The sequence below is a fragment of the Haliotis cracherodii genome, unplaced genomic scaffold, assembly GCF_022045235.1.
Source record: "Haliotis cracherodii isolate W230 unplaced genomic scaffold, xgHalCrac1.p SCAF_29, whole genome shotgun sequence".
Lineage (NCBI taxonomy): Eukaryota > Metazoa > Mollusca > Gastropoda > Lepetellida > Haliotidae > Haliotis > Haliotis cracherodii.
This window is the reverse complement of record NW_027266285.1, coordinates 1,687,271-1,714,647: the sequence shown is the minus strand read 5'-3', so window position 1 is coordinate 1,714,647 and position 27,377 is coordinate 1,687,271. Positions and strand designations below refer to the sequence as shown.

At 36.7% G+C, this 27,377-nt stretch overlaps 1 protein-coding gene across 1 annotated transcript; it reads right to left on the bottom strand.

The window, feature by feature from the left end:
* Window positions 1-10,675: 10,675 nt before the first annotated feature.
* LOC139473423 (uncharacterized) lies at window positions 10,676-21,050 on the bottom strand. The gene is made up of 6 exons (XM_071255991.1): window positions 20,748-21,050; window positions 18,113-18,200; window positions 17,943-18,023; window positions 17,658-17,735; window positions 17,163-17,504; window positions 10,676-15,436 (listed from the first exon to the last, which is right to left on the bottom strand). The coding sequence occupies exons 2-6, from the start codon at window positions 18,188-18,190 to the stop codon at window positions 10,676-10,678; spliced, it is 5,340 nt and encodes a 1,779-aa protein (XP_071112092.1). The 5' UTR covers window positions 18,191-18,200; window positions 20,748-21,050.
* Window positions 21,051-27,377: the final 6,327 nt, after the last annotated feature.

Below are 27,377 nucleotides of genomic sequence, written 5' to 3'. Positions count from 1 at the left end.
CTCGACCAGAAATGGGATAACGTCTATAAACTTGACATATAATGGAATCTGAATATTTTGTTTTGGCTACTTATAGTAAATAACATTTCAAACCTGTCAGCAAAGCCTGAATGCTAAGGGACAATATTTATAATTTTAAGAGATTTTTGACCATATTATTACTCATGTCCCCTCGACCAGAAATGGGATAACGCCTATAAACTCGACATATAATGGAATCCTAAGATTTTGTTCTGACTACTGATAGTAAATGCCATTTCTAACTTGAGAGCAGAATATGAATGCTATGGGTCAATATTTCTAATTTTAAGAGATTTTTGACTATATTATTACTCATGTCCTCTCGACCAGAAATGGGATAACGCCTATAAACTCGACAAATAATGGAATCTTAAGAATTTGTTTTGACTACTGATAGTAAGTCCCATTTCTAAGTTGAGAGCAGAATATGAATGCTATGGGTCAATATTTCTAATTTTAAGAGATTTTTGACTATATTATTACACAAGTCCCCTCGACCATAAATGGGATAACGCCTATAAACTTGACAAATAATGGAATCTTAAGATTTTGTTTTGACTACTGATAGTAAATACCATTTCTAAGTTGAGAGCAGAATATGAATGCTATGGGTCAATATTTCTAATTTTAAGAGATTTTTGACTATATTATTACTCAAGTCCCCTCGACCATAAATGGGATAACACCTATAAAGTCGACAAATAATGGAATCTGAAGATTTTGTTTTGACTTCTGATAGTAAGCCCTATTTCTAAGTTGAGAGCAGAATATGAATGCTATGGGTCAATATTTCTAATTTTAAGAGATTTTTGACTATATTATTACACAAGTCCCCTCGACCATAAATGGGATAACACCTATAAACTCGACAAATAATGGAATCTTAAGATTTTGTTTTGACTACTGATAGTAAGTCCCATTTCTAAGTTGAGAGCAGAATATGAATGCTATGGGTCAATATTTCTAATTTTAAGAGATTTTTGATTATACTATTACTCATGTCACCTCGACCATAAATGGGATAACGCCTATAAACTGAACAATTAAAGGAATCTTACGATTTTGTTTTGACTACTGATAGTAAGTCCCATTTCTAAGTTGAGAGCAGAATATGAATGCTATGGGTCAATATTTCTAATTTTAAGAGATTTTTGACTATATTATTACTCAAGTCCCCTCGACCATAAATGGGATAACACCTATAAAGTCGACAAATAATGGAATCTGAAGATTTTGTTTTGACTACTGATAGTAAGTCCCATTTCTAAGTTGAGAGCAGAATATGAATGCTATGGGTCAATATTTCTAATTTTAAGAGATTTTTGATTATACTATTACTCATGTCCCCTCGACCATAAATGGGATAACGCCTATAAACTGAACTATTAAAGGAATCTTACGATTTTGTTTTGACTACTGATAGAAAGTCCCATTTCTAAGTTGAGAGCAGAATATGAATGCTATGGGTCAATATTTCTAATTTTAAGAGATTTTTGACTATATTATTACTCAAGTCCCCTCGACCATAAATGGGATAACGCCTATAAACTCGACAAATAATGGAATCTGAAGATTTTGTTTTGACTACTGATAGTAAGTCCCATTTCTAAGTTGAGAGCAGAATATGAATGCTATGGGTCAATATTTCTAATTTTAAGAGATTTTTGACTATGTTATCACTCATGTCCCCTCGACCAGAAATGGGATAACGTCTATAAACTTGACATATAATGGAATCTGAAGATTTTCTTTTGGCTACTTATAGTAGATAACATTTCAAACCTGTCAGCAAAGCCTGAATGCTATGGGTCAATATTTATAATGTTTAAGAGATTTTTGACCATATTATTACTCATGTCCCCTCGACCAGAAATGGGATAACACCTATAAACTCAACAAATAATGGAATCTTAAGATTTTGTTCTGACTACTGATAGTAAATGCCATTTCTAAGTTGAGAGCAGAATATGAATGCTATGGGTCAATATTTCTAATTTTTAGAGATTTTTGACTATGTTATCACTCATGTCCCCTCGACCAGAAATGGGATAACGCCTATAAAGTCGACAAATAATGGAATCTTAAGATTTTGTTTTGACTACTGATAGTAAGCCCTATTTCTAAGTTGAGAGCAGAATATGAATGCTATGGGTCAATATTTCTAATTTTAAGAGATTTTTGACTATATTATTACTCAAGTCCCCTCGACCATATGGGATAACGCCTATAAACTTGACAAATAATGGAATCTGAAGATTTTGTTTTGACTACTGATAGTAAATGCCATTTCTAAGTTGAGAGCAGAATATGAATGCTATGGGTCAATGTTTCTAATTTTAAGAGATTTCTGACTATATTATTACTCATGTCCCCTCGACCAGAAATGGTATAACGCCTATAAACTCGACAAATAATGGAATCTTAAGATTTTCTTTTGACTACTTATAGTAAATAACATTTTAAACCTGTCAGCAAAGCCTGAATGGTATGGGTCAATATTTCTAATTTTAAGAGATTTTTGACCATATTATTACTCATGTCCCCTCGACCAGAAATGGGATAACGCCTATAAACTCGACAAATAAAGGAATCTGAAGATTTTGTTTTGACTACTGATAGTAAGCCCTATTTCTAAGTTGAGAGCAGAATATGAATGCTATGGGTCAATATTTCTAATTTTAAGAGATTTTTGACTATGTTATCACTCATGTCCCCTCGACCAGAAATGGGATAACGTCTATAAACTTGACATGTAATGGAATCTGAAGATTTTGTTTTGACTACTGATAGTAAATACCATTTCTAAGTTGAGAGCAGAATATGTATGCTATGGGTCAATATTTCTAATTTTAAGAGATTTTTGACTATATTATTACTCAAGTCCCCTCGACCATAAATGGGATAACGCCTATAAACTCGACATATAATGGAATCTTAAGATTTTGTTTTGACTACTGATAGTAAATACCATTTCTAAGTTGAGAGCAGAATATGAATGCTATGGGTCAATATTTCTAATTTTAAGAGATTTTTGACTATATTATTACTCAAGTCCCCTCGACCATAAATGGGATAACGCCTATAAACTCGACATATAATGGAATCTTAAGATTTTGTTTTGACTACTGATAGTAAATACCATTTGTTACTTGAGAGCAGAATATGAATGCTATGGGTCAATATTTCTAATTTTAAGAGATTTTTGACTATGTTATCACTCATGTCCCCTCGACCAGAAATGGGATAACGTCTATAAACTTGACATATAATGGAATCTGAAGATTTTGTTTTGGCTACTTATAGTAAATAACATTTCAAACCTGTCAGCAAAGCCTGAATGCTAAGGGACAATATTTATAATTTTAAGAGATTTTTGACCATATTATTACTCATGTCCCCTCGACCAGAAATGGGATAACGCCTATAAACTCGACATATAATGGAATCCTAAGATTTTGTTCTGACTACTGATAGTAAATGCCATTTCTAAGTTGAGAGCAGAATATGAATGCTATGGGTCAATATTTCTAATTTTAAGAGATTTTTGACTATATTATTACTCATGTCCTCTCGACCAGAAATGGGATAACGCCTATAAACTCGACAAATAATGGAATCTTAAGAATTTGTTTTGACTACTGATAGTAAGTCCCATTTCTAAGTTGAGAGCAGAATATGAATGCTATGGGTCAATATTTCTAATTTTAAGAGATTTTTGACTATATTATTACACAAGTCCCCTCGACCATAAATGGGATAACGCCTATAAACTTGACAAATAATGGAATCTTAAGATTTTGTTTTGACTACTGATAGTAAATACCATTTCTAAGTTGAGAGCAGAATATGAATGCTATGGGTCAATATTTCTAATTTTAAGAGATTTTTGACTATATTATTACTCAAGTCCCCTCGACCATAAATGGGATAACACCTATAAAGTCGACAAATAATGGAATCTGAAGATTTTGTTTTGACTTCTGATAGTAAGCCCTATTTCTAAGTTGAGAGCAGAATATGAATGCTATGGGTCAATATTTCTAATTTTAAGAGATTTTTGACTATATTATTACACAAGTCCCCTCGACCATAAATGGGATAACACCTATAAACTCGACAAATAATGGAATCTTAAGATTTTGTTTTGACTACTGATAGTAAGTCCCATTTCTAAGTTGAGAGCAGAATATGAATGCTATGGGTCAATATTTCTAATTTTAAGAGATTTTTGATTATACTATTACTCATGTCACCTCGACCATAAATGGGATAACGCCTATAAACTGAACAATTAAAGGAATCTTACGATTTTGTTTTGACTACTGATAGTAAGTCCCATTTCTAAGTTGAGAGCAGAATATGAATGCTATGGGTCAATATTTCTAATTTTAAGAGATTTTTGACTATATTATTACTCAAGTCCCCTCGACCATAAATGGGATAACACCTATAAAGTCGACAAATAATGGAATCTGAAGATTTTGTTTTGACTACTGATAGTAAGTCCCATTTCTAAGTTGAGAGCAGAATATGAATGCTATGGGTCAATATTTCTAATTTTAAGAGATTTTTGATTATACTATTACTCATGTCCCCTCGACCATAAATGGGATAACGCCTATAAACTGAACTATTAAAGGAATCTTACGATTTTGTTTTGACTACTGATAGTAAGTCCCATTTCTAAGTTGAGAGCAGAATATGAATGCTATGGGTCAATATTTCTAATTTTAAGAGATTTTTGACTATATTATTACTCAAGTCCCCTCGACCATAAATGGGATAACGCCTATAAACTCGACAAATAATGGAATCTTAGGATTTTGTTTTGACTACTGATAGTAAGTCCCATTTCTAAGTTGAGAGCAGAATATGAATGCTATGGGTCAATATTTCTAATTTTAAGAGATTTTTGACTATGTTATCACTCATGTCCCCTCGACCATAAATGGGATAACGTCTATAAACTTGACATATAATGGAATCTGAAGATTTTCTTTTGGCTACTTATAGTAGATAACATTTCAAACCTGTCAGCAAAGCCTGAATGCTATGGGTCAATATTTATAATGTTTAAGAGATTTTTGACCATATTATTACTCATGTCCCCTCGACCAGAAATGGGATAACACCTATAAACTCAACAAATAATGGAATCTTAAGATTTTGTTCTGACTACTGATAGTAAATGCCATTTCTAAGTTGAGAGCAGAATATGAATGCTATGGGTCAATATTTCTAATTTTTAGAGATTTTTGACTATGTTATCACTCATGTCCCCTCGACCAGAAATGGGATAACGCCTATAAAGTCGACAAATAATGGAATCTTAAGATTTTGTTTTGACTACTGATAGTAAGCCCTATTTCTAAGTTGAGAGCAGAATATGAATGCTATGGGTAAATATTTCTAATTTTAAGAGATTTTTGACTATATTATTACTCATGTCCTCTCGACCAGAAATGGGATAACGCCTATAAACTTGACAAATAATGGAATCTGAAGATTTTGTTTTGACTACTGATAGTAAGTCCCATTTCTAAGTTGAGAGCAGAATATGAATGCTATGGGTCAATATTTCTAATTTTAAGAGATTTTTGATTATACTATTACTCATGTCCCCTCGACCAGAAATGGGATAAAGCCTATAAACTGAACAATTAAAGGAATCTTACGATTTTGTTTTGACTACTGATAGTAAGTCCCATTTCTAAGTTGAGAGCAGAATATGAATGCTATGGGTCAATATTTCTAATTTTAAGAGATTTTTGACTATATTATTACTCAAGTCCCCTCGACCATAAATGGGATAACGCCTATAAACTCGACAAATAATGGAATCTTAAGATTTTGTTTTGACTACTGATAGTAAGTCCCATTTCTAAGTTGAGAGCAGAATATGAATGCTATGGGTCAATATTTCTAATTTTAAGAGATTTTTGACTATGTTATCACTCATGTCCCCTCGACCAGAAATGGGATAACGTCTATAAACTTGACATATAATGGAATCTGAAGATTTTCTTTTGGCTACTTATAGTAGATAACATTTCAAACCTGTCAGCAAAGCCTGAATGCTATGGGTCAATATTTATAATGTTTAAGAGATTTTTGACTATATTATTACTCATGTCCCCTCGACCATAAATGGGATAACACCTATAAACTCGACAAATAATGGAATCTTAAGATTTTGTTTTGACTACTGATAGTAAATACCATTTGTTACTTGTGAGCTGAATATGAATGCTATGGGTCAATATTTCTAATTTTAAGAGATTTTTGACTATATTATAACTCATGTCCCCTCGACCAGAAATGGGATAACGCCTATAAACTTGACAAATAATGGAATCTAAAGATTTTTTTTTGACTACTGATAGTAAGTCCCATTTCTAAGTTGAGAGCAGAATATGAATGCTATGGGTCAATATTTCTAATTTTAAGAGATTTTTGACTATGTTATCACTCATGTCCCCTCGACCAGAAATAGGATAACGTCTATAGACTTGACATATAAAGGAATCTTAAGATTTTGTTTTGACTACTTATAGTATATACCATTTGTTACTTGAGAGCAGAATATGAATGCTATGGGGCAATATTTCTAATTTTAAGAGATTTTTGACTATATTATTACTCAAGTCCCCTCGACCAGAAATGGGATAACACCTATAAAGTCGACAAATAATGGAATCTTAAGATTTTGTTTTGACTACTGATAGTAAGTCCCATTTATAAGTTGAGAGCAGAATATGAATGCTATGGGTCAATATTTCTAATTTTAAGAGATTTTTGACTATATTATTACTCAAGTCCCCTCGACCATAAATGGGATAACACCTATAAAGTCGACAAATAATGGAATCTTAAGATTTTGTTTTGACTACTGATAGTAAATGCCATTTCTAAGTTGAGAGCAGAATACGAATGCTATGGGTCAATATTTCTAATTTTAAGAGATTTCTGACTATATTATTACTCATGTCCCCTCGACCAGAAATGGGATAACGCCTATAAAGTCGACAAATAATGGAATCTTAAGATTTTGTTTTGACTACTGATAGTAAATGCTATTTCTAAGTTGAGAGCAGAATATGAATGCTATGGGTCAATATTTCTAATTTTAAGAGATTTCTGACTATATTATTACTCATGTCCCCTCGACCAGAAATGGGATAACGCCTATAAACTCGACAAATAATGGAATCTTAAGATTTTCTTTTGGCTACTTATAGTAAATAACATTTTAAACCTGTCAGCAAAGCCTGAATGGTATTGGTCAATATTTCTAATTTTAAGAGATTTTTGACCATATTATTACTCATGTCCCCTCGACCAGAAATGGGATAACGCCTATAAACTTGACACATTATGGAATCTTAAGATTTTGTTTTGACTACTGATTGTAAATCCCATTTGTTACTTGAGAGCAGAATATGAATGCTATGGGACAATATTTCTAATTTTAAGAGATTTTTTACTATATTATTACTCATGTCCCCTCGACCAGAAATGGGATAACGCCTTTTAACTTGACATATAATGGAATCTGAAGATTTTGTTTTGGCTACTGATAGTAAAAACAATTTCTAAGTTGAGAGCAGAATATGAATGCTATGGGTCAATATTTCTAATTTTAAGAGATTTTTGATTATACTATTACTCATGTCACCTCGACCAGAAATGGGATAACGCCTATAAACTTGACACATTATGGAATCTTAAGATTTTGTTTTGACTACTTATAGTAAATCCCATTTGTTACTTGAGAGCAGAATATGAATGCTATGGGACAATATTTCTAATTTTAAGAGATTTTTGACTATATTATTACTCATGTCCCCTCGACCAGAAATGGGATAACGCCTATAAACTTGACATATAATGGAATCTTAAGATTTTGTTTTGGCTACTGATAGTAAATGCCATTTCTAACCTGTGACCAGAATTAGTTAGTCACATGATATATTGTTAAATAACAAAATTTATCTAGAACTCTATGGTTACACTATATGTCACCAATGTTCGAATTTCTTTTCATATGGTTGAATAAAGATATATAACTTAAGTCACCTTCAGTGTATGCATGACCAGATTGTTTAATTCATGTATCTAAATACGTTTTGCATGTACTGTGGTAAAAAAAATCACAATCGGACATTTTGTATCTCTTGAGACCTTACAGGTCAGGTAATAGTGGGGTGGGGCCCCGGGTAGTAAATTTGGACTCGTCCCAGCTCTAGAATTTATGTACAATTATTTGAGAGAGATGGTTTGATATTTGTGTATGTTGGATGTTGCCATGTAATGACCATTGGAATAATAAAGTGATGCCACATTTCTAGTCTGTCTGAGTTCTGCTCATGACAGTAGATCATGAAGACTGCACCAACTCTATGCATGTCTGCCAAGGGAAGCGTTGGAAACTGTGGTTTTCTGCCACAACTCAGAAAGTTGTTGATGTGTAATTGTTATATATGCACAGAATGTCTGATGTGTGACATTATGCTGTACATTTTCATATTGTTATGTGTCAGTTTAATAATAATGTAATAATAATGTCTCACATTTTTACATATTTTGTTTCTTTGGACCATTTTCTGAAACAATTACTTTCTGGTAAATAACATGGACACTTAATACGAACATGGAAGGTAATACAAGTGGTTGTATGAAAGTTACTATTAAACCACTACACAAAGATTAATTACTTGGAGGATTATTCTTCACAGGAGTTTTTCAAAATGTTCCTCGGGAGTTGTTTTGGTAAAATGTCTATGAGACAAGACAAACACATTTGTGGTTACGCTTTGCAAGTAGGGGGTATTCATGCATTTATCAAAATTGTATATGCCTTCTTTATTATGTGTACTTGCTTTGTTTAGGCTTTGGTTAAAATTATTAAAGGTTAAGGTCTGTGTTCTGATATTTGCAAAACACATTTTAATTATTGTATGAGGCATGGTTTTCTCTGTAGACATGAAACTATATATGTACATCTTTACAAATACTGCCACATTAAATGTTAGTGCTATATATGTCAATGTTCAAGGTGACATTTGAGGTTATTGGGACACATGGTTGTATTAACTGTATTACTTGTGTAATGCAGAGACTGGGTTATATTTGGACGAAGAAATTGTGTGATGGTTTGGACTTGAAATACATGGTAGTTTGTTTAAGACATTTTGAGTAAATGGAAATGTTTCTGATTTTGCAAGTATTTTTAAACATTTGCTAGTTACATTGGTTTGCATTCTGAAAACATTTAATTCCCATGAAAATGATGTGTATAATGGTCTTTGTCATATTTATGTAACCTCCAGGTTTATGTGCATTTGATGTTAAGGAGCCAATGGCTATCATTATTCATCTGGCATTTCTTGTGTGTTAGAATATTTTGCTGACTTATTTCAACAGCCATAAAAATATATTTGTGTCTACCAAATTAAGCGCTTGAATACCACATATGATTATATTTAACATAATAATCATTTAGTCTACCTTGTTGCAATATGGTTTAGACCAGGACCCCAGCAATCTATTCTTGTCATAACAGGCGACTAAATAGATCTGGTTGTTAGATTTGGTGACTTTATTGATTGTGTGTCATCGTACCCCGATGGTGTGGATCGTTGCTCATAATAGGAATGACTGATTTGTCTGGTCTGAATTTGCATACAGGTGGCTGGAACATGGCTGAATATAGCATTAAACAAGAGTGAAAAAAATATCAACAAGTATTTGTCACAGAGTGACGAAATATCCCCCGCCTGTACACCATAGTACCAAATATGAAGACAATCCAGCAATTAGTTCTTGAGATATTGTGGCAACACCGTTTTCCAACTCCAAAAACAGATTTGCCTGCTGTGACCTTGAAAATGGGGTCAAGGTCACCAAATCTGACAGGTGTATGCGGTGTCTGTATATACACTATAGTTCCAAATATGAAGACAATCCAGCGATTAGTTCTTGAGATATCGCGGCAACACTGTTTTCTAACTCCAAAAGCAGATTTGCCTGCTGTGACCTTGAAAATGGGATCAAGGTGACCAAAACCGACTGGTGTCTGCGGAGTCTGTATATACACCATAGTTCCAAATATGAAGACAATCCAGTGTTTAGTTCTTGAGATATCGCGGCAACACCGTTTTCCAACTCTAAAAGCAGATTTGTCTGCTGTGACTTTGAAAATGGGATCAAGGTCACCAAAACCGACTGGTGTCTGCGGAGTCTGTATATACACCATAGTTCCAAATATGAAGACAATCCAGTGTTTAGTTCTTGAGATATCGCGGCAACACCGTTTTCCAACTCTAAAAGCAGATTTGTCTGCTGTGACTTTGAAAATGGGATCAAGGTCACCAAAACCGACTGGTGTCTGCGGAGTCTGTATATACACCATAGTTCCAAATATGAAGACAATCCAGTGTTTAGTTCTTGAGATATCGCGGCAACAAACAGGTGGGACGTACGGACGGACGTACGGACGGTCGTGAATACTATATCCCCCGCTTCGCGCTTTCGCGCGGCGGGGGATAAAAAGAAAGGCAGAATTCTTTTGTTGTTTTTCATAGGACACAATAAACATCAAATAAGTTACAAAACCATAATCATACTCCATAACAAGTTCATGCACACCAACCTGTTACATCTTCACCCACACCAGAAAGTGGTCAGTGAAGTATACTGGTACTGGGTCTGTAGGTTCCACACAGGTGCTGTTTGTGAATATCAGATCTAACTGACCTCCCTGAATGTGTGTACTTCTATGAGTTCCTTGAACAAGATGAAGATTAAACTTCATCAGCATGTCACACAGCTTAGTATGATTGTTCATATTGAAGTCTCCAGTCAAAACAGTAACATTATCTCTCCATGGAAGTTGAGAAAGAGCTTCATCCAGCAGATGGAGAAAGTTTCTCATTGCACCTGGGGGTCTATACACTGACACAACCAAAACAGGCTTTGTAGAGTCATTGATATGAATTGCAATCAGTTCCAGAGAGGTGTCACAGTGAAGATGAGTGAAAGTAAGTTCTGTTTTGATGAGCATTGACACACCATGTGCAGATACATGGTTCAGAAGTGAATGAGATGGGATTTGATTGTACCTGTGAATCATTTCCTGTTGAAGGTGGGTTTCAGACAGACACAACACTGACATGATCGTGGTAAACTGTTCTGTAAGGAGATGACTGTAGTGACTGTAGAAGCCTCTGATGTTCAAGTGTCCAACAAGAAGACCATCTGGGGGCATGTTGAGTATAGGTGGTAACCAATTAAACAAATTCTCTTCTCTTAGTCTATCCATTTCTTTGAGGGCATCCTTGTTGACCTTAATCTTCTTTGGATCAAAACCACGTAGATAAAGTCCTTCTCGAGATGTGACTCTACTGAGCATAGTATAGACAAGGCCCTGCATAATTGGAGTGTGTTTCTGGGTTGAGAGGTCCCCTACCATGGAGGTGTATGTACTTCCCTGAGATTTGTGTACAGTGACAGCCCAAGCTAATATCCCTGGAAACTGTTTGCGTTCCACTGCAACTATCTTAGTTTGTGCCACAAAGAATCTTGCTGTAACAGCCCTAATTGGAGTTGCATCTTTAAGGTTCGGAGGGTTTCCTCTTCTAGCTTGTGCTCCTGCCTGTTCATTATCAAACTGCACATAGATGACACCACTTAGCGGATCTCTCTGGGGTATATCAAGCCTGACGACAGTTCCAATTGTTCCATTAACAAGCATATCAGCTGTGTTTATATTCTTGGTGAGCATGAATCGTGCCCCTAATGCGACTGATAACACATCAGGAAGATTTCCAGATTCATGAATGTTTCTTGTCTGTATGAAAACATCTGACCGTATTATCAAGTCCTTTGATGAATCATGAGCCTTGATTGTGATGGTATTGTGAAACTGACTTATCTTGGATCTGTTGTAATCATCAGCCTTTTTGTTGGTGATAAATGAGCGAATGGCATCTTCTGGAGGTTCAGTTGTACACTCACAGTTTTTCAAGATGTTAATGTCCTCTTCTGTGATTGATCCAGTTCGAACCCTTGAAAGAACATCTCTGAACAAAGGGTCACCTCTCTGCCTGATCACTTCATTTAACTCATGGAGACTGAAATGTCTTTTCCACAAAGAGCCATATAGAGCTTGATAATCATTGGTTGATGATTTGAATACTGCTCTATCTCCGACTGGGTTAAGCTGTAGAAGATCTCCAACCACAAGAAGTGACAATCCACCAAAGGGCACTCTCTGTTCTGTAATGTCTTGAAGAGCCAAAGACAAATTCTCTAATGTACTCCCTCCCACCATTGAAATCTCATCAATGATTAGCAGTTTCAAATTAGCATATCTGTTGTGAAGTTTTGCTAAACGCTCTGAAGATGGCTTCTTGTACTGTTTGGCAAAATTGTCTCTAATTGGTAGTGGAAATGCACTATGCAAGGTTGTGCCATTTATGTTCGTTGCAGCCTTTCCTGTAGGAGCTGTAATCAGTACAGTTGGTTTGTCAGGGTCACTACCTGCCTCTCTTAATGTTCTAGTCACACAATGGCTGACCGCATGTACTAAATGACTCTTGCCAGTCCCTCCTTCTCCGCTCAGAAAAATATGGAAAGGTCTTGACGTTGATCTATGTTTAATGTGCACAGCCCACTCATATATGAATTGGAAGAGAATCTTCTGTTTTGGGTTGAGTGTAGTAATCAGAGAGAAGAAGTCAATGTCTGGAAGCATAGAGATATTTCTTTCAGTTTCATATGGTTCATGTGATCGATCTTGAGGTTGTTGATCAATGTTGTCAGGGTCAAGAGCAGCATAGTTTGGATCTGGCATATCTGAGTTCTCAAGAATATCTCTTTCACGTTCTCCACAAAACTCATTCCATATGTCTTCATCGGCCTCATTTGGGTCAAAATTCTGTACAACATCTTCCACCTCAGCGGAGAAAGGCTCATATTTCTGGATGGTGTCACAAATAGTATCTTGAACCTCTTTGAAGCGACTCTCGTATGTTCCATCTCTGTGTCGGAGGGATTCCTCTTCACGCCATGGGAAGTACAGGAGGAGAAATCTGTGGTAGTAGCACTCACTGGCTTTTTCTCTTGACACAAAGTGATATCTTAGTATAGAGGGTCTTTTTCTTTTCCTCAATTTTCCCAAGTTGTTCTGTAGAGTGATGGTTGCATTTGCCAGGTTGATGTCAATTTCAGGTTGTTCTGTTTCTTCTTCTTCTTCATTCCTCCTCTGACAGTTTGTATATGTTGTAGAAAATTCTGCTAAACATATGTCCTCCAGAATGTATGGTCTTGAAGCATATTTGTCATGTGTAGAAGCAACAAAGAGATCTTCATCATCCTCATGCAGTGAAGAAATGACAAATATTGGTTTCATGAGACGAGTTTGGTTTTCTTTGAGGTCAGTTGAAATGTAGGAAACATCCAGATCAGATTTTCGTAGACAGAGGGGGAGAAGACGTATTATAGCTTCGTGTGTTGATACTTCCCGAGATTTGAGGAAGATCTGACCAATGCTGAAGAGTTGTTCACGGACAGGTTTTGAATTAGATTCTTTGCTGGCTTTCTTCATAAGTTCAGACATGGCTCGCTCAGGCTTACACATGTATGAACACAGATAAGCGATACATGCCCATACATCTGTGATAAACTGAATGTCCATGTTACTTCTCATGGCACGAAGAATGACTTTGTTGTAGTTATTCACATTAGTGTCATCTGGCAATCTCATCATGACAACAGAAACCTTTTTGCATTTGTTATTGAGTGCAAACTGGTACTGGTCAAATGTAACTCCGGCTTCGTCAAGTAGATCTTGAAGTGTTCCAGAGAATTGTGATTGTAGGACATTCATCACTCTACTCAGAGTTTCTCTTGCCAAGTTTTCACCAAGCTTGTCTTCATCAGAAATCGATGTTCTAGTGACAAATGTCTTGCCAGATGGTGGCTTGGGAAATCCAAATCTGCAATGTTTCTTTTTATTTTTCTTACATGTTGAAGTATGATGATGGGTTTGTCGGGACTTGACAAGCTCATGAAGTTCAGGGTCTACAGTTTCATCTGGAAGAGAACTGCAGATGTGTTTATCAATGAAAGATGCAACTTCTTCATCTGATTGAACATCAAGTCTTGGGGCATCTTTTACATGTACTGCAGCATGCCAATGAGCTGTTCCGTGACCTTGCATTTCAATGCGACGATCATAATTTAGAATTTGACCAACAGGATGATTTCCACTCAATATGATTTTTCCCCAGAGCTGTTCAAAAATATAATCTATGTGTCGAGCAGCTGACACTGGATTCCGTTGCAGCCATGATCTCTTTGTCTGCCAAGACATTTCATTGACCTCTGCATCAGTGAAACATTGTCCATATTGCTGTGCAATCACTTGTATTACTTCTGTCCATTGGAATTCAGCAGATGATCCAGTTAGGAAGAAAGTGTATGGGCCCAATTGTCTCACCTTGGCCAGCATGTCCAATTGTAAAGCATGCCAATATTGTGGTGTGCCACGGATGTTCTTGAAGCTAGAGAATAATTGATCGTTTGAAATCAGTCTCTGTAGTCTTGATGGATCTCGGAACTGTCCAGCAGTTATGGTTTCGTTTGTTCTCTTTCTTTGAGTTATACTCAGGTTACTTTGCAGAGCCATGGTTTCTAACCAATGCAAGGACTGGAAAATGTATTCAGTGCTCTCTGCACATCTACTATCACTTGATAATAAACGGGCATTAATATACTTTTTTGCAGAGATTGGTACACTACGAGGAGTTGATGGGTTATTGAATGTCCCTTTGCCATCAGGAAAAAGTCCAGGAAATGCCATCCCCTCCCAGTTTGGCTCCTTTGAAACAGAAACTGGTTTATTCCCCTCTGCTGGGGCAATGTTCAACAACTCATTTGTCTCAATATCTGGTCCGAATGTTGGTGTCATACAGGTAATGTTGTTTAAGGACCGCTTATTATTTGTTTCAAGTTGCACTGCAATTGGGTTCTCTGCTTCCACTTCATCCTCACTGTCAGTTACATCTGATTCACAATGAACATCATTGTCTTGGTTCAGATCTGATGTAACAGCTGTCCAAGTATCAGGATCTTGATCTTGGCACAACTCTTTCCACATACCATTAACAGTGACATCTTGGTAGAATGCATTGTGTTGAAGGAGGTACTGCAGAGCCATGTTGACCCTTTCTGGGTTGATGTATTGTCTATGAACAGAATGTGCATCTGACAACCTTCTTTTCAACGCCAATGTTATCAATCCTGATGAAGAAAATGTCCTTGGAAGTGCTGTAGTGATTTTGCTAAGGTCTGCAGGTACTAACACAACAGAACCTTTAATGCCATGCTGAGCTCCTCTTGGCTTGGACACTATCTTCATAAATGGCAGGATTTTGCTTATCAAGTGACATTCAAGAAGTGATAGATCTTTCATTACATTTGGAATTGGAGACAGTTGTAATCCATTCCAGGTTGCTTGTGCAGGTGTTTTATTCTTTTTTAGTGATCCATGACATGACTTGCATATATACTGTACTTCAGTAGCATCTGTCTGATCTGGAAGTTTGTCCTTAAGGTTTCTTGATACTGAATATTGTCCCTTCTTGTATTTCACAACAGACCTCTTGTAAAGCAACCGTGAACAACAAACACATGGGTGCACAGGGCCCGATTTTATGGCTTTATGAAAAGCCACTAAATCGTTCATTACTGAAGGAGTTAAATAATCGAGTTGTCCAGGTTCAACTGGTTGATTTTGTAGTTTACTTTGTGCTTGTTGTCGGCTTGTCTTTCTCCGCTTAGCCTTGGTACATCTTCTCATTGCTCTTTCTGATTGGCTTAAGCTTTCATTTTGTTCCTGTCTGTATCTTTTAACACGGTCCTTTTCTCTTGCATTATTAGCCTTACTTTCAGTCATATTCTTCTTGGTTGATGTTCTGTGTACTTTTTTTCTATATTTTTCTTTTTCTAGCATTTCTGTTTTCTCTGGTATTGTCATTTTAGATTTTTGGCTTCTTCTTTGTCTTTGCTTACGGTCTTTTTCTCGTTCATTATTAGCAGTAATTTCAGTTTCTGTCATATTCTTCTTGGTTGATGTTCTGTGTACTTTTTTTCTATATTTTTCTTTTTCTAGCATTTCTGTTTTCTCTGGTATTGTCATTTTAGATTTTTGGCTTCTTCTTTGTCTTTGCTTACGGTCTTTTTCTCGTTCATTATTAGCAGTGATTTCAGTTTCTGTCATATTCTTCTTGGTTGATGTTCTGTGTTCTTTTAGTCGATATTTTTCTTTTTCTAGCATTTCTGTTTTCTCTGGTATTGTCGCTTTAGATTGTTGGCTTCTTCTTTGTCTTTGCTTACGGTCTTTTTCTCGTTCATTATTAGCAGTAATTTCTGTTCCCATCATTTTCTTCTTGGATGTAGTCCGTTGTTCTTTTTTTCTATTTCTTTCTTTTTTGTGCACTTCAGCTTTCTCTGGTGTTGTCATTTTTGCATACTGATTCTCCCTGAATTTCTTAATACGTTCTCTTTCTCTGTCAAGAAAAGCTCTTCTCTCAAACTCTGTCATCTGTTTCGTTTTTTCAATCCTGTGTTGTCTTTTACGTGAAGTGTTATGGCTTGGTAAATGTTGAGAACATGTCATTTTAGGTTCTTTTTCTTTCTGATGTTTGCTATTTGAACAATTTTCCTGAGGTTTCCGAGCAAAATATTTTTGCAAGCCTTCATTACCTGCAAAGAGCGAGGATAAAGATTTTGCCTGAAGTTCTGTAAAAGTTACTTCTGGAATAAAAACAGTTCCTGATTCATTGCTTGAATTCCTTGCATAGAGAGATACTGGTGTGCATTCAAATGGTGCATTAGGTACACCCAGTGAACGTCCAAGGGCTTTCAATCTCCCACAAAGAGCACTGAGAGTGTGGAATTTCATCACAATACTAGTACCTCTCTCATTACACAACCCTGATGGGCTCCTGGAGTGCGAGTCAAAGTAGTAATAGCAATTGTCCCCCACACCCGAGTTCTTTACTATTGCCATAGTATTTGTTCCCATCGTCAAAAACATAGCATTGTGAGAGGCAAAAATATCTCTTAAGGCATCTCACTCTCCTGTTCAAGGAACCACTTATTGCATCTGATGTATCAATGTGGAAAAATGTTTCTTTATACTGTATATTTGATGGTAGCTCAGTGATCATTAAATAGTCAGCTGTTCTTTCTATATCAAGATAGAGATATGATGCATGGCAGATGATGTTATCCATATCAGTTGGCCTCCATGATTGCAAGTTTCCATCCAGGATGAAGTTCAAGATGAACACTAAACTGGCACAAGTGCACTGTTTCCCTGCAGCAGAGACATACTTGGGATGTCCTTGGTGACATGTCCCACGAATAACACACTCTACACTTGTAGTAATCTGACGGGCAGCATTGCCTTCAGCACTCTGAAATAAAACAAACAATATAAATAAACATAGTTTGAAAAAGGATGCTATACGCAACAGTCACAGATATTCAAATGAATATTTTACAGTGCATATAGTTCTGATATAACATGCGAGCAATTTACTTTTAATCATAACCCAAACAAATCCTACCCTATTTTCTGTTGTAGGATTGTTGGATGTCTTATTCAAATATGTGCTGCTCTGGTAGGGTACATGTACATCATCTGACTGTAAATGAAAAAGGAAATACATGTATACAGTATGAAGAATAAATCCACAATCAATTTTCATTAAGAAAAATAAACAATTTTTTTGTCAAAGTTTTGAAAGATTTCCAAAACATATTAAGACATTAAACAGGTAAATGTAATATTTCAAACTGTGTTATATTTCAATTGAATATATAAATATTGACAAAATTATTTGTAAGAGTACCTTATCATTAGCACAATAATGTTCTGTTGTGTTTTTCTCCTTTGATGTGGGGGGCCTGCTTGGTGCATCACCTGCCTGCTTCTGTAATGAGAAAAATGAAACAAAATGAGTCTTATGTGTAGTTTGAGGACTATCACCACATTGTATTGTTGTATAAAATGGATAAATACCTTGCTATGGTGTTTCTGTCTCTGCTGTTCCCTCTTCTTTGCAGCACGTTTTGCTGGACTGTCAAACTTCATCCTCATCTTCTGTTATCTGTGGAAGAACCACTTTATTAATTTCAACATCAAATACATTGTAAGAGCAGTCAGGTATTGAATGTAAGGTGCTCTTACACGGGAGAAAATGTTCTCCAGAAATTGAAAGCAACATGTTTAAGGAAGATATTTAAAGATTAGGATAATTGCCACCTTACATTGAATGCATGGCTGCTCTTGTAATCCTTGTAAATTGACATGACATTCACATGAATTTCAGTTATTTTACATTTAGGAATTCAGACTGCTAAGAAAAAAGAATGTTATACAAAAGAACAATATATATTTATACATTTAATTTGAAAACAGTCTTGTGAAACAGAGATTTTTGAGATACTTGGAACAGTATCTGCTCACATATAATACATAACCATACATAATAGAGTTAATGGCAGTGCATAAATGGATATGTAAGTAAAGGCATATATAGTATGAAGTTAGGGTGAAGATGTTTCAGGTACCACTCACCAATGACGATAGCAAAGGTAAACAATAAAGAACAGACATAACAAATCACAGCAAACTATATCAAGTACAAGCAGTAGCAAAAAAACTATTAAGAAAGGGAGTATATGTAATGCACTAAAAAGAAATGTTCCCGTCAACATGTACAAGAAAAGTGAACCTAAACTAAACGTTATCTAAACTAAAATGTGAAAAAGGTGTGAAATAATGGACACAATAAGTGTAGCATGATGTTCATGCCTAATCCTTAGGAGCTAGAGCTGAAGTGTCCTTGTGAGCAGGAGCTGAAGTATCCTTAGGAGCTGGAGCGTCCTTGCAAGCTGGTGCGTGCTTAGGAGCTGGAGCTGGAGTGTCCTTGGCTGTGTTATCATCAACAACATCTAAATCCATATCGTCCCAGAGGGCATTTTGTTTTTTCTCTTTTTCAAGTTCATTTCGAAGGGATGATATGGTTTTCTCCCTTGCTTCGAAAGATTGTCTTAAGGAGTTGACACTTCGCCTCACATAGGCAATGTCATTTTGCATGACATTCTCCATCTTGCTTAATAGCATTACTGCAGACTTCACTTGGGGCTGTGGGAGTTCAAGAACCGCCCTTGTGGCACTCATGTAGTGTTCTAAGTCTTTGTGCAGCTGCTGTACACTGGCATCCATAGGAAGGCTTTTCCGTGGTGTGGTGGGGGCGGAAGAACATCCAGGGCTGTCAGCATCAAGACGTGGGCGCTTGGTAGGTGTGGAAGTGTTGTCAGACATGTTCACATATAATACATAACCATACATAATAGAGGTAATGGCAGTGCATAAATGGATATGTAAGTAAAGGCATATATAGTATGAAGTTAGGGTGAAGATGTTTCAGGTACCACTCACCAACGACGATAACAAAGGTAAACAATAAAGAACAGACATAGCAAATCACAGCAAACAATATCAAGTACAAGCAGTAGCAAAAAACTATTAAGAAAGGGAGTATATGTAATGCACTAAAAAGAAATGTTCCCGTCAACATGTACAAGAAAAGTGAACCTAAACTAAACGTTATCTAAACTAAAATGTGAAAAAGGTGTGAAATAATGGACACAATAAGTGTAGCATGATGTTCATGCCTAATCCTTAGGAGCTGGAGCTGAAGTGTCCTTGTGAGCAGGAGCTGAAGTATCCTTAGGAGCTGGAGCGTCCTTGCAAGCTGGTGCGTGCTTAGGAGCTGGAGCTGGAGTGTCCTTGGCTGTGTTATCATCAACAACATCTAAATCCATATCGTCCCAGAGGGCATTTTGTTTTTTCTCTTTTTCAAGTTCATTTCGAAGGGATGACATGGTTTTCTCCCTTGCTTCGAAAGATTGTCTTAAGGAGTTGACACTTCGCCTCACATAGGCAATGTCATTTTGCATGACATTCTCCATCTTGCTTAATAGCATTACTGCAGACTTCACTTGGGGCTGTGGGAGTTCAAGAACCGCCCTTGTGGCACTCATGTAGTGTTCTAAGTCTTTGTGCAGCTGCTGTACACTGGCATCCATAGGAAGGCTTTTCCGTGGTGTGGTGGGGGCAGAAGAACATCCAGGGCTGTCAGCATCAAGACGTGGGCGCTTGGTAGGTGTGGAAGTGTTGTCAGACATGTTCACAATAGGTGCAGATTTATCTGAAAAGGTTAATACTGTGATAGTGACAAACTAGATTAGATGATTAATAAACCCTCCCAATGACCAGTGAATGGCAGTGCATAAATGGATATATACATAAAAGCAGGTATATCTATATAGTAAGGGTGAAGGGTGAAGATGTATCAGGTACCATTCACCAATGGATGCTGTGAAACACAAAGCCTAGTGATGAATCTGTCTACAATGTCCATATAATTCCATATTCTAAAAATATGTGTAGGATTATGATGATAGCAAAGGTAAACAATAAAGAACAGATAGATCACTAAGCAATGTGTAAAGGAATCACAAGCATTAATATTAGGGTAAGCATGCAGGTGGACATCTATACATCGACAGACTGTGACGACTGACAGCAAAGCAGGAAGCACACTATACACATGCAGGGAGGAAGTCACATTTATATTACACATTACCATGTTGTTTCGTTGAGAGTTTATTTCCATGTCAAATAGACAATATCTGAAAAGCATAAACAATTATCATTAGAAAAACGTGGCTGATTTTGCCATGGAAAACTACTTATTTTTGTCTGTTCTATTCTGAAGATCTATAAAGAGACACAAAATACAAAAGATGTCTTTCTCCTCATTTAACATAATAAACATAATATAAGTTAATGCAGTAGTTGTCCATGTTGCCCGGTGGTACCACGTGGAGGCTCTGCCACATCAAAGATATCCATCTCATGGCATGATTAAGGAATTAGATAAATATGCAATTTGTAACTCTGATCAGTGACAAATATAAAATGCCAATCAACGATGTTTGATGAATACCTTTACAACAGTGCATTTCAAACAAATTCTGAAACAATCATTCCTTTAATGAAATTTAAAATTTTGACAATTGCAACTAAATCAATGAACAAAATAATAAAGTATCAAATTTAGAATTTTGAACATTGCAACTAAATCAGTGAACAAAATAATACATTGCGCATACATTTCAAAGAAAATATATCATTTTGAATTTGAAACTTGAAGTAAATGAAGTTGGTGGTAGGTTTGAAATATACTGCTACCACCTTATCACAAATGAAACAGAAAAAATGTATAAAACAAAGATACTTACCCTTTAGCTTTACTACATCAGACAGGACGATGTGCTTCGCTGACATATTGAACACTTGAACACTTCATGAATGTTTTCACGAGGCAACACCCGTTTTCCAACTCCAAAAGCCGATATCATCAAACATGGAGGAATCCAGAAATTAGTTCTTGAGATATCGCAGCAACACTGTTTTCCATCTCGAATAACAGATTTCCCTGCTGTTACCTTGAAAATTAAGTTAATGTTACCTTGAAAATTAATTTAAGGTCACGAAAACTGACTGGTGTCTGCGGAGTCTGTATATACACCATAGTACCAAATATGAAGACAATCCAGAGATTAGTTCTTGAGATATCGCGGCAACACTGTTTTCCAACTCCAAAAGCAGATTTGCCTGCTGTGACCTTGAAAATGGGGTCAAGGTCACCAAAACCGACTGGTGTCTGCGGAGTCTGTATATACACCATAGTTCCAAATATGAAGACAATCCAGAGATTAGTTCTTGAGATATTGCGGCAACACCGTTTTCCAACTCCAAAAGCAGATATGCCTGCTGTGACCTTGAAAATGGGGTCAAGGTCACCAAAACCGACTGGTGTCTGCGGAGTCTGTATATACACCATAGTTCCAAATATGAAGACATTCCAGAGATTAGTTCTTGAGATATTGCAGCAACACCGTTTTCCAACTCCAAAAGCAGATATGTCTGCTGTGACCTTGAAAATGGGGTCAAGGTCACCAAAACCGACTGGTGTCTGCGGAGTCTGTATATACACCATAGTTCCAAATATGAAGACAATCCAGAGATTAGTTCTTGAGATATTGCGGCAACACCGTTTTCCAACTCCAAAAGCAGATATGCCTGCTGTGACCTTGAAAATGGGGTCAAGGTCACCAAAACCGACTGGTGTCTGCGGAGTCTGTATATACACCATAGTTCCAAATATGAAGACATTCCAGAGATTAGTTCTTGAGATATTGCGGCAACACCGTTTTCCAACTCCAAAAGCAGATATGCCTGCTGTGACCTTGAAAATGGGGTCAAGGTCACCAAAACTGACTGGTGTCTGCGGAGTCTGTATATACACCATAGTTCCAAATATGAAGACAATCCAGAGATTAGTTCTTGAGATATTGCGGCAACACCGTTTTCCAACTCCAAAAGCAGATATGCCTGCTGTGACCTTGAAAATGGGATCAAGGTCACCAATATTGCGGCAACACCGTTTTCCAACTCCAAAAGCAGATATGCCTGCTGTGACCTTGAAAATGGGGTCAAGGTCACCAAAACCAACTGGTGTCTGCGGAGTCTGTTACCTTGAAAATTAAGTTAATGTTACCTTGAAAATTAATTTAAGGTCACGAAAACCGACTGGTGTCTACAGAGTCTGTATATACACCATAGTACCAAATATGAAGACAATCCAGAGATTAGTTCTTGAGATATCGCGGCAACACCGTTTTCCAACTCCAAAAGCAGATTTGCCTGCTGTGACCTTGAAAATGGGGTCAAGGTCACCAAAGCTGACTGGTGTCTGCGGAGTCTGTATATACACCATAGTTCCAAATATGAAGACATTCCAGAGATTAGTTCTTGAGATATTGCGGCAACACCGTTTTCCAACTCCAAAAGCAGATATGCCTGCTGTGACCTTGAAAATGGGGTCAAGGTCACCAAAACCGACTGGTGTCTGCGGAGTCTGTATATACACCATAGTTCCAAATATGAAGACATTCCAGAGATTAGTTCTTGAGATATTGCGGCAACACCGTTTTCCAACTCCAAAAGCAGATATGCCTGCTGTGACCTTGAAAATGGGGTCAAGGTCACCAAAACCGACTGGTGTCTGCGGAGTCTGTATATACACCATAGTTCCAAATATGAAGACATTCCAGAGATTAGTTCTTGAGATATTGCGGCAACACCGTTTTCCAACTCCAAAAGCAGATATGCCTGCTGTGACCTTGAAAATGGGGTCAAGGTCACCAAAACCGACTGGTGTCTGCGGAGTCTGTATATACACCATAGTTCCAAATATGAAGACAATCCAGTGTTTAGTTCTTGAGATATCGCGGCAACAAACAGGTGGGACGTACGGACGGTCGTGAATACTATATCCCCCGCTTCGCGCTTTCGCGCGGCGGGGGATAAAAATATATGATCATGTAGTTTGCATATGTTGTTGTTAGCTAACAATTTGTTATATGTTTGTTTGTTTGTTTCTTATGTGCCTCAGATTTGTCATCAATAATATACATAGGTTGTTTTGTATTTTTGTAATAAAACACCTTCAATGAACTTCATTTCTTTTGTCATGTGAAGTGAATACACCAACAACTAACCCCAGGAGGTGATGGATGTCTACAATCTGACTTCTCACACAATGTCAACCTTGACAAATGTACCTTGAACAGCTCATCTATGTTCAGCTACATACACTTTTTTCTGGTATTAAGTTATCATTGCATGAATGTCCAATCGTGTGTAACAAACTAAAAGCCAATGTGAAGCTTACACCATCTCTAATTACACAAACATTTTTTAGTTCCTACATAGGAGTATCCTCTTCTTTCTTCAGATTTGAACACACAATTTAACAGCAGACAAAATGCATGTATAAGTTGATGTAAAGAAGGTGTTCTATTCATGGTAACACACGTGCTTCACATCCTATGTATAGATGTGAGTGTAAAACTAATAATATACACAGATGTAGGGCACAGGTCCTGCTGACTGGTATGTGACTTCACCCCACCCACATGCAAATGTGTACACTTGGTGCCCTCTACAGTGATGTGACTGGCAGTATGCTTATAGCAGCATTAAAACAAACTACCTCACTGCTACCACACTTTACTTTATGTTTTCACGGGACGTCCCAAACACTTACATTAACTAATGATGTCTTATAAACCAACTGAGACATTTGTACTGTTTAATTTGCCTAACCTGTACAATGGGTAGCCTGTTACATTTGCACAAGTCTCGAAGGCAAAACGTATTAGTTTTAAATAATAATTTCTAGATTATGTAAAGAGTAAGAACATTTTGACGTTGGATTCATCTAGACTTGCCCACAATGAGTATAGAATTACAAGGAGCCATACTAGTAGCCTGTATACAATACTTCTAATGCATACCAAAAATGCAAAACTAAATTCCAGTTTATTGATTAAAAAAAATATGCTTTATCTGACCCTAACATGAACACCAATATAAACACCAGTTCCAACTGGTAAGACCTGCAAACAAAACAAAAACGAATTCAATATAATTTTTATGAATATACAATACTGATATTGATCAGTCATCTTGTGTGGGGGTGACACATCACTTTCTGGTCCTCTTCAAACTATCTGATGGGGAATGAAAACCACTGACATTTAACCATATTTATGTAATGAATATGAACACTTCCAGCCTGGATTAGAATTTGAATTTTGAATTTAATGTTATACTGGATATTTAGAAAGTTATCGTGTCCATATTTAGCCCATCCAAAAAAACCACATCTGAAAACGCTGAAGGAAACAGGGAGTGCACGAGAAGTAGTTGGTATGGAACTTGATATATACGTTGCTATACGGGAGTTATGACACACTGCTAACGAGAAGGAATATTTCCTATTTTAATGCCCATTTCCCAGTGTTTATTTTCCATGAGACAATGGCAAAGTGGAAGGTGATACTGGGAAGAAAATTCCTTAAAATTCCCCACTTGCTTACAAAATACACGAACGTTTTACAAACATTTTGATTTATTTCCTCTTAGTTTTGCATAAAATAATGATAGTTTACAGATTGATAAAAAGGAAAGTTTCTTCAGGTTCTGCTGTACCGCAAACAATGCAGTCTCACTGCACGCTGTGTGTTGTCACAACACGGCAGAAGTTCGATGCACTTCCGGGTTCAGTTGAGAAGCAGTGCGTACGAAATAAGTGTCGTGTGCATACACAAGCCACGCCCACTCATGAATATTGTAGACTTAAGACCATTGTAGGTATAAGGGCACAACATACGTCAGTCAGAATGCATACCGCTCAGCGCCGTACTTTGCAGACGTCGCGGTTACGAAAAACGTATACAGTGTATAAAAAAGTGTCACGTCCTCATTTCTTCACACAACGTTACAAAATTGTACGAAATAGTGTATCTTTATGATGTCTTTCGGAAAGTCTAAATGTCGTTGTAAAATGAATTTGTTTTTATTCTCATGCCATCGTTGAAAGTGTGAGAAGTCATATTTTTCGTGCTTTTCTTACCTTTATACATTTGTGAACTAAGTTCATGTCAACTTGTCAAGTTTAGACTTTTTCATTGTGTTTTCATTTTCATTGGCAGTTATCGATGCCATCATCGTCCACAAAGGCAAACCTGTCAATACAAAGTCCGGTTTTTGGATTCGGGTGGTCGAAAAATACATCACACAGCAAGCCCTCTAACACAGACGCAAACCAGGACTTGGTGGTGATGATCTTGGCGCCCTAGAAACAGTTTCTGGCAACATCAAAAATCTGAATCTTGGAACTTCAATCTGGCCATATGCAGTTTTGACAACAAAGACATTAAATGTGTTCAGAGGTTGAATTATACGAATAACTTTTCATGTCAGTTAGATCTCCGTCCGCTTTAACGAGGTCATTTACTTTGACAGGTCTCAAATGGCCAGCCATGTTTGTTTACAAACGGGGACGTAGTTTTGGTTTTTACTGTAAAATGAAAATCATGTGAAATAAAAGGAAAAACTGATAATGTGAAATCATGTTGTTAATATGAAACTATGTGTCTTGTCTTAAAAATCTCGAATCAGTGAGATTGTAGCACGTAAAACATCTGAAGGGAAAGGCGTGGATTTGTGAATGAATGGGATGAGAAAAAAATAGTTCCGTTGTCCAATGAAAATTGATCTTTGTTCCACTGACCAATCAGCTTCGAGAATCACTAATTGCACACTGTGCAAATATCAAAAAGTTATTACACTGCATATTTGAGCCCATATGGGTAATAAACAATATTACCCCACTCTCCAAAAGCCAATTTTGACGACAACTTCTTGTTGAGTTATGGTAGTAGATTATGTCATGTTTTGGAAGGGTAGGGTAATTGCAACAATGCTTAAAAACACCAGAATAGTAACATCATAAACACAAAAGTTTTTTGTATGAGCATTTAAATTTCAAGATGGCCACCATTTCGACCTGTTTTCAAAATCAAGATGTAATAACGTTGTTCAACATGGTCATGCACTATATGATATGAAATCTTTTACATGGTCTTGTCAATCATGTACACTATTCACTGACATCTTTGGAAAAGTTACCCCTACAAATAAAACAAATTATGTTTTGAAACCTATTTTTACTGGCGACACCAACCTACCTCCAAAGTCAGATTTCATTACATACACACGCACGCACGCACGCACGCACGCACGCACGCACACACACACACACAAACACGCACATACATAGAGCATAAAATAACATAACTAGGACATGCTTACATTTATACGAAACAGGATTAAGAGTACTTCAGTTTTACAAAATATCTAAGGTAAAGTTTCATTCCTTATTCTTTTGAGGGCTTCATAAATGCGTGGGAGGGGTATTTTGTCATGTAATTCCCGGTCATCAATTTATAGTATCGATAACAGTGTCTCCGTACTGTTCCTACATCCCACAAGAATGACTCGTGTATCTGAGATGTTTTTTGATTAGCAGTTTATGAAGCAAGCTCAGGAACGAGTGCATGTACAGATAGAACGCCATAACTGAGAGTATTTATACGGGAAGCATGGTCCCTTTTTCGCGTATTGTCAACTCAACATATACACAGGGGTAACGTATAACAAATCATTTCCGTGTAGAAGGAGGAACATATTGACTCTCTAGGCTTATCATTAATATGTTGTTTTCAAGACCTGTTTTCCTCGTCACCTGTTGTACACGTTCAGGACGCCGGGTGACTAGCTGGTTCAGCTGAAGGTTTCC

What these genes read in the sequence shown, in the direction of transcription:
- LOC139473423 (XM_071255991.1), bottom strand. Translation starts at nt 18,190, where the DNA reads ATGAGGATGAAGTTTGACAGTCCAGCAAAACGTGCTGCAAAGAAGAGG. An exon ending in GACAGAAACACCATAGCAAG is followed by an intron (nt 18,024 to 18,112) that starts GTATTTATCCAT and finishes TTCTCATTACAG; the next exon opens with AAGCAGGCAGGTGATGCACC. An exon ending in ATTATTGTGCTAATGATAAG is followed by an intron (nt 17,736 to 17,942) that starts GTACTCTTACAA and finishes TTTCATTTACAG; the next exon opens with TCAGATGATGTACATGTACC.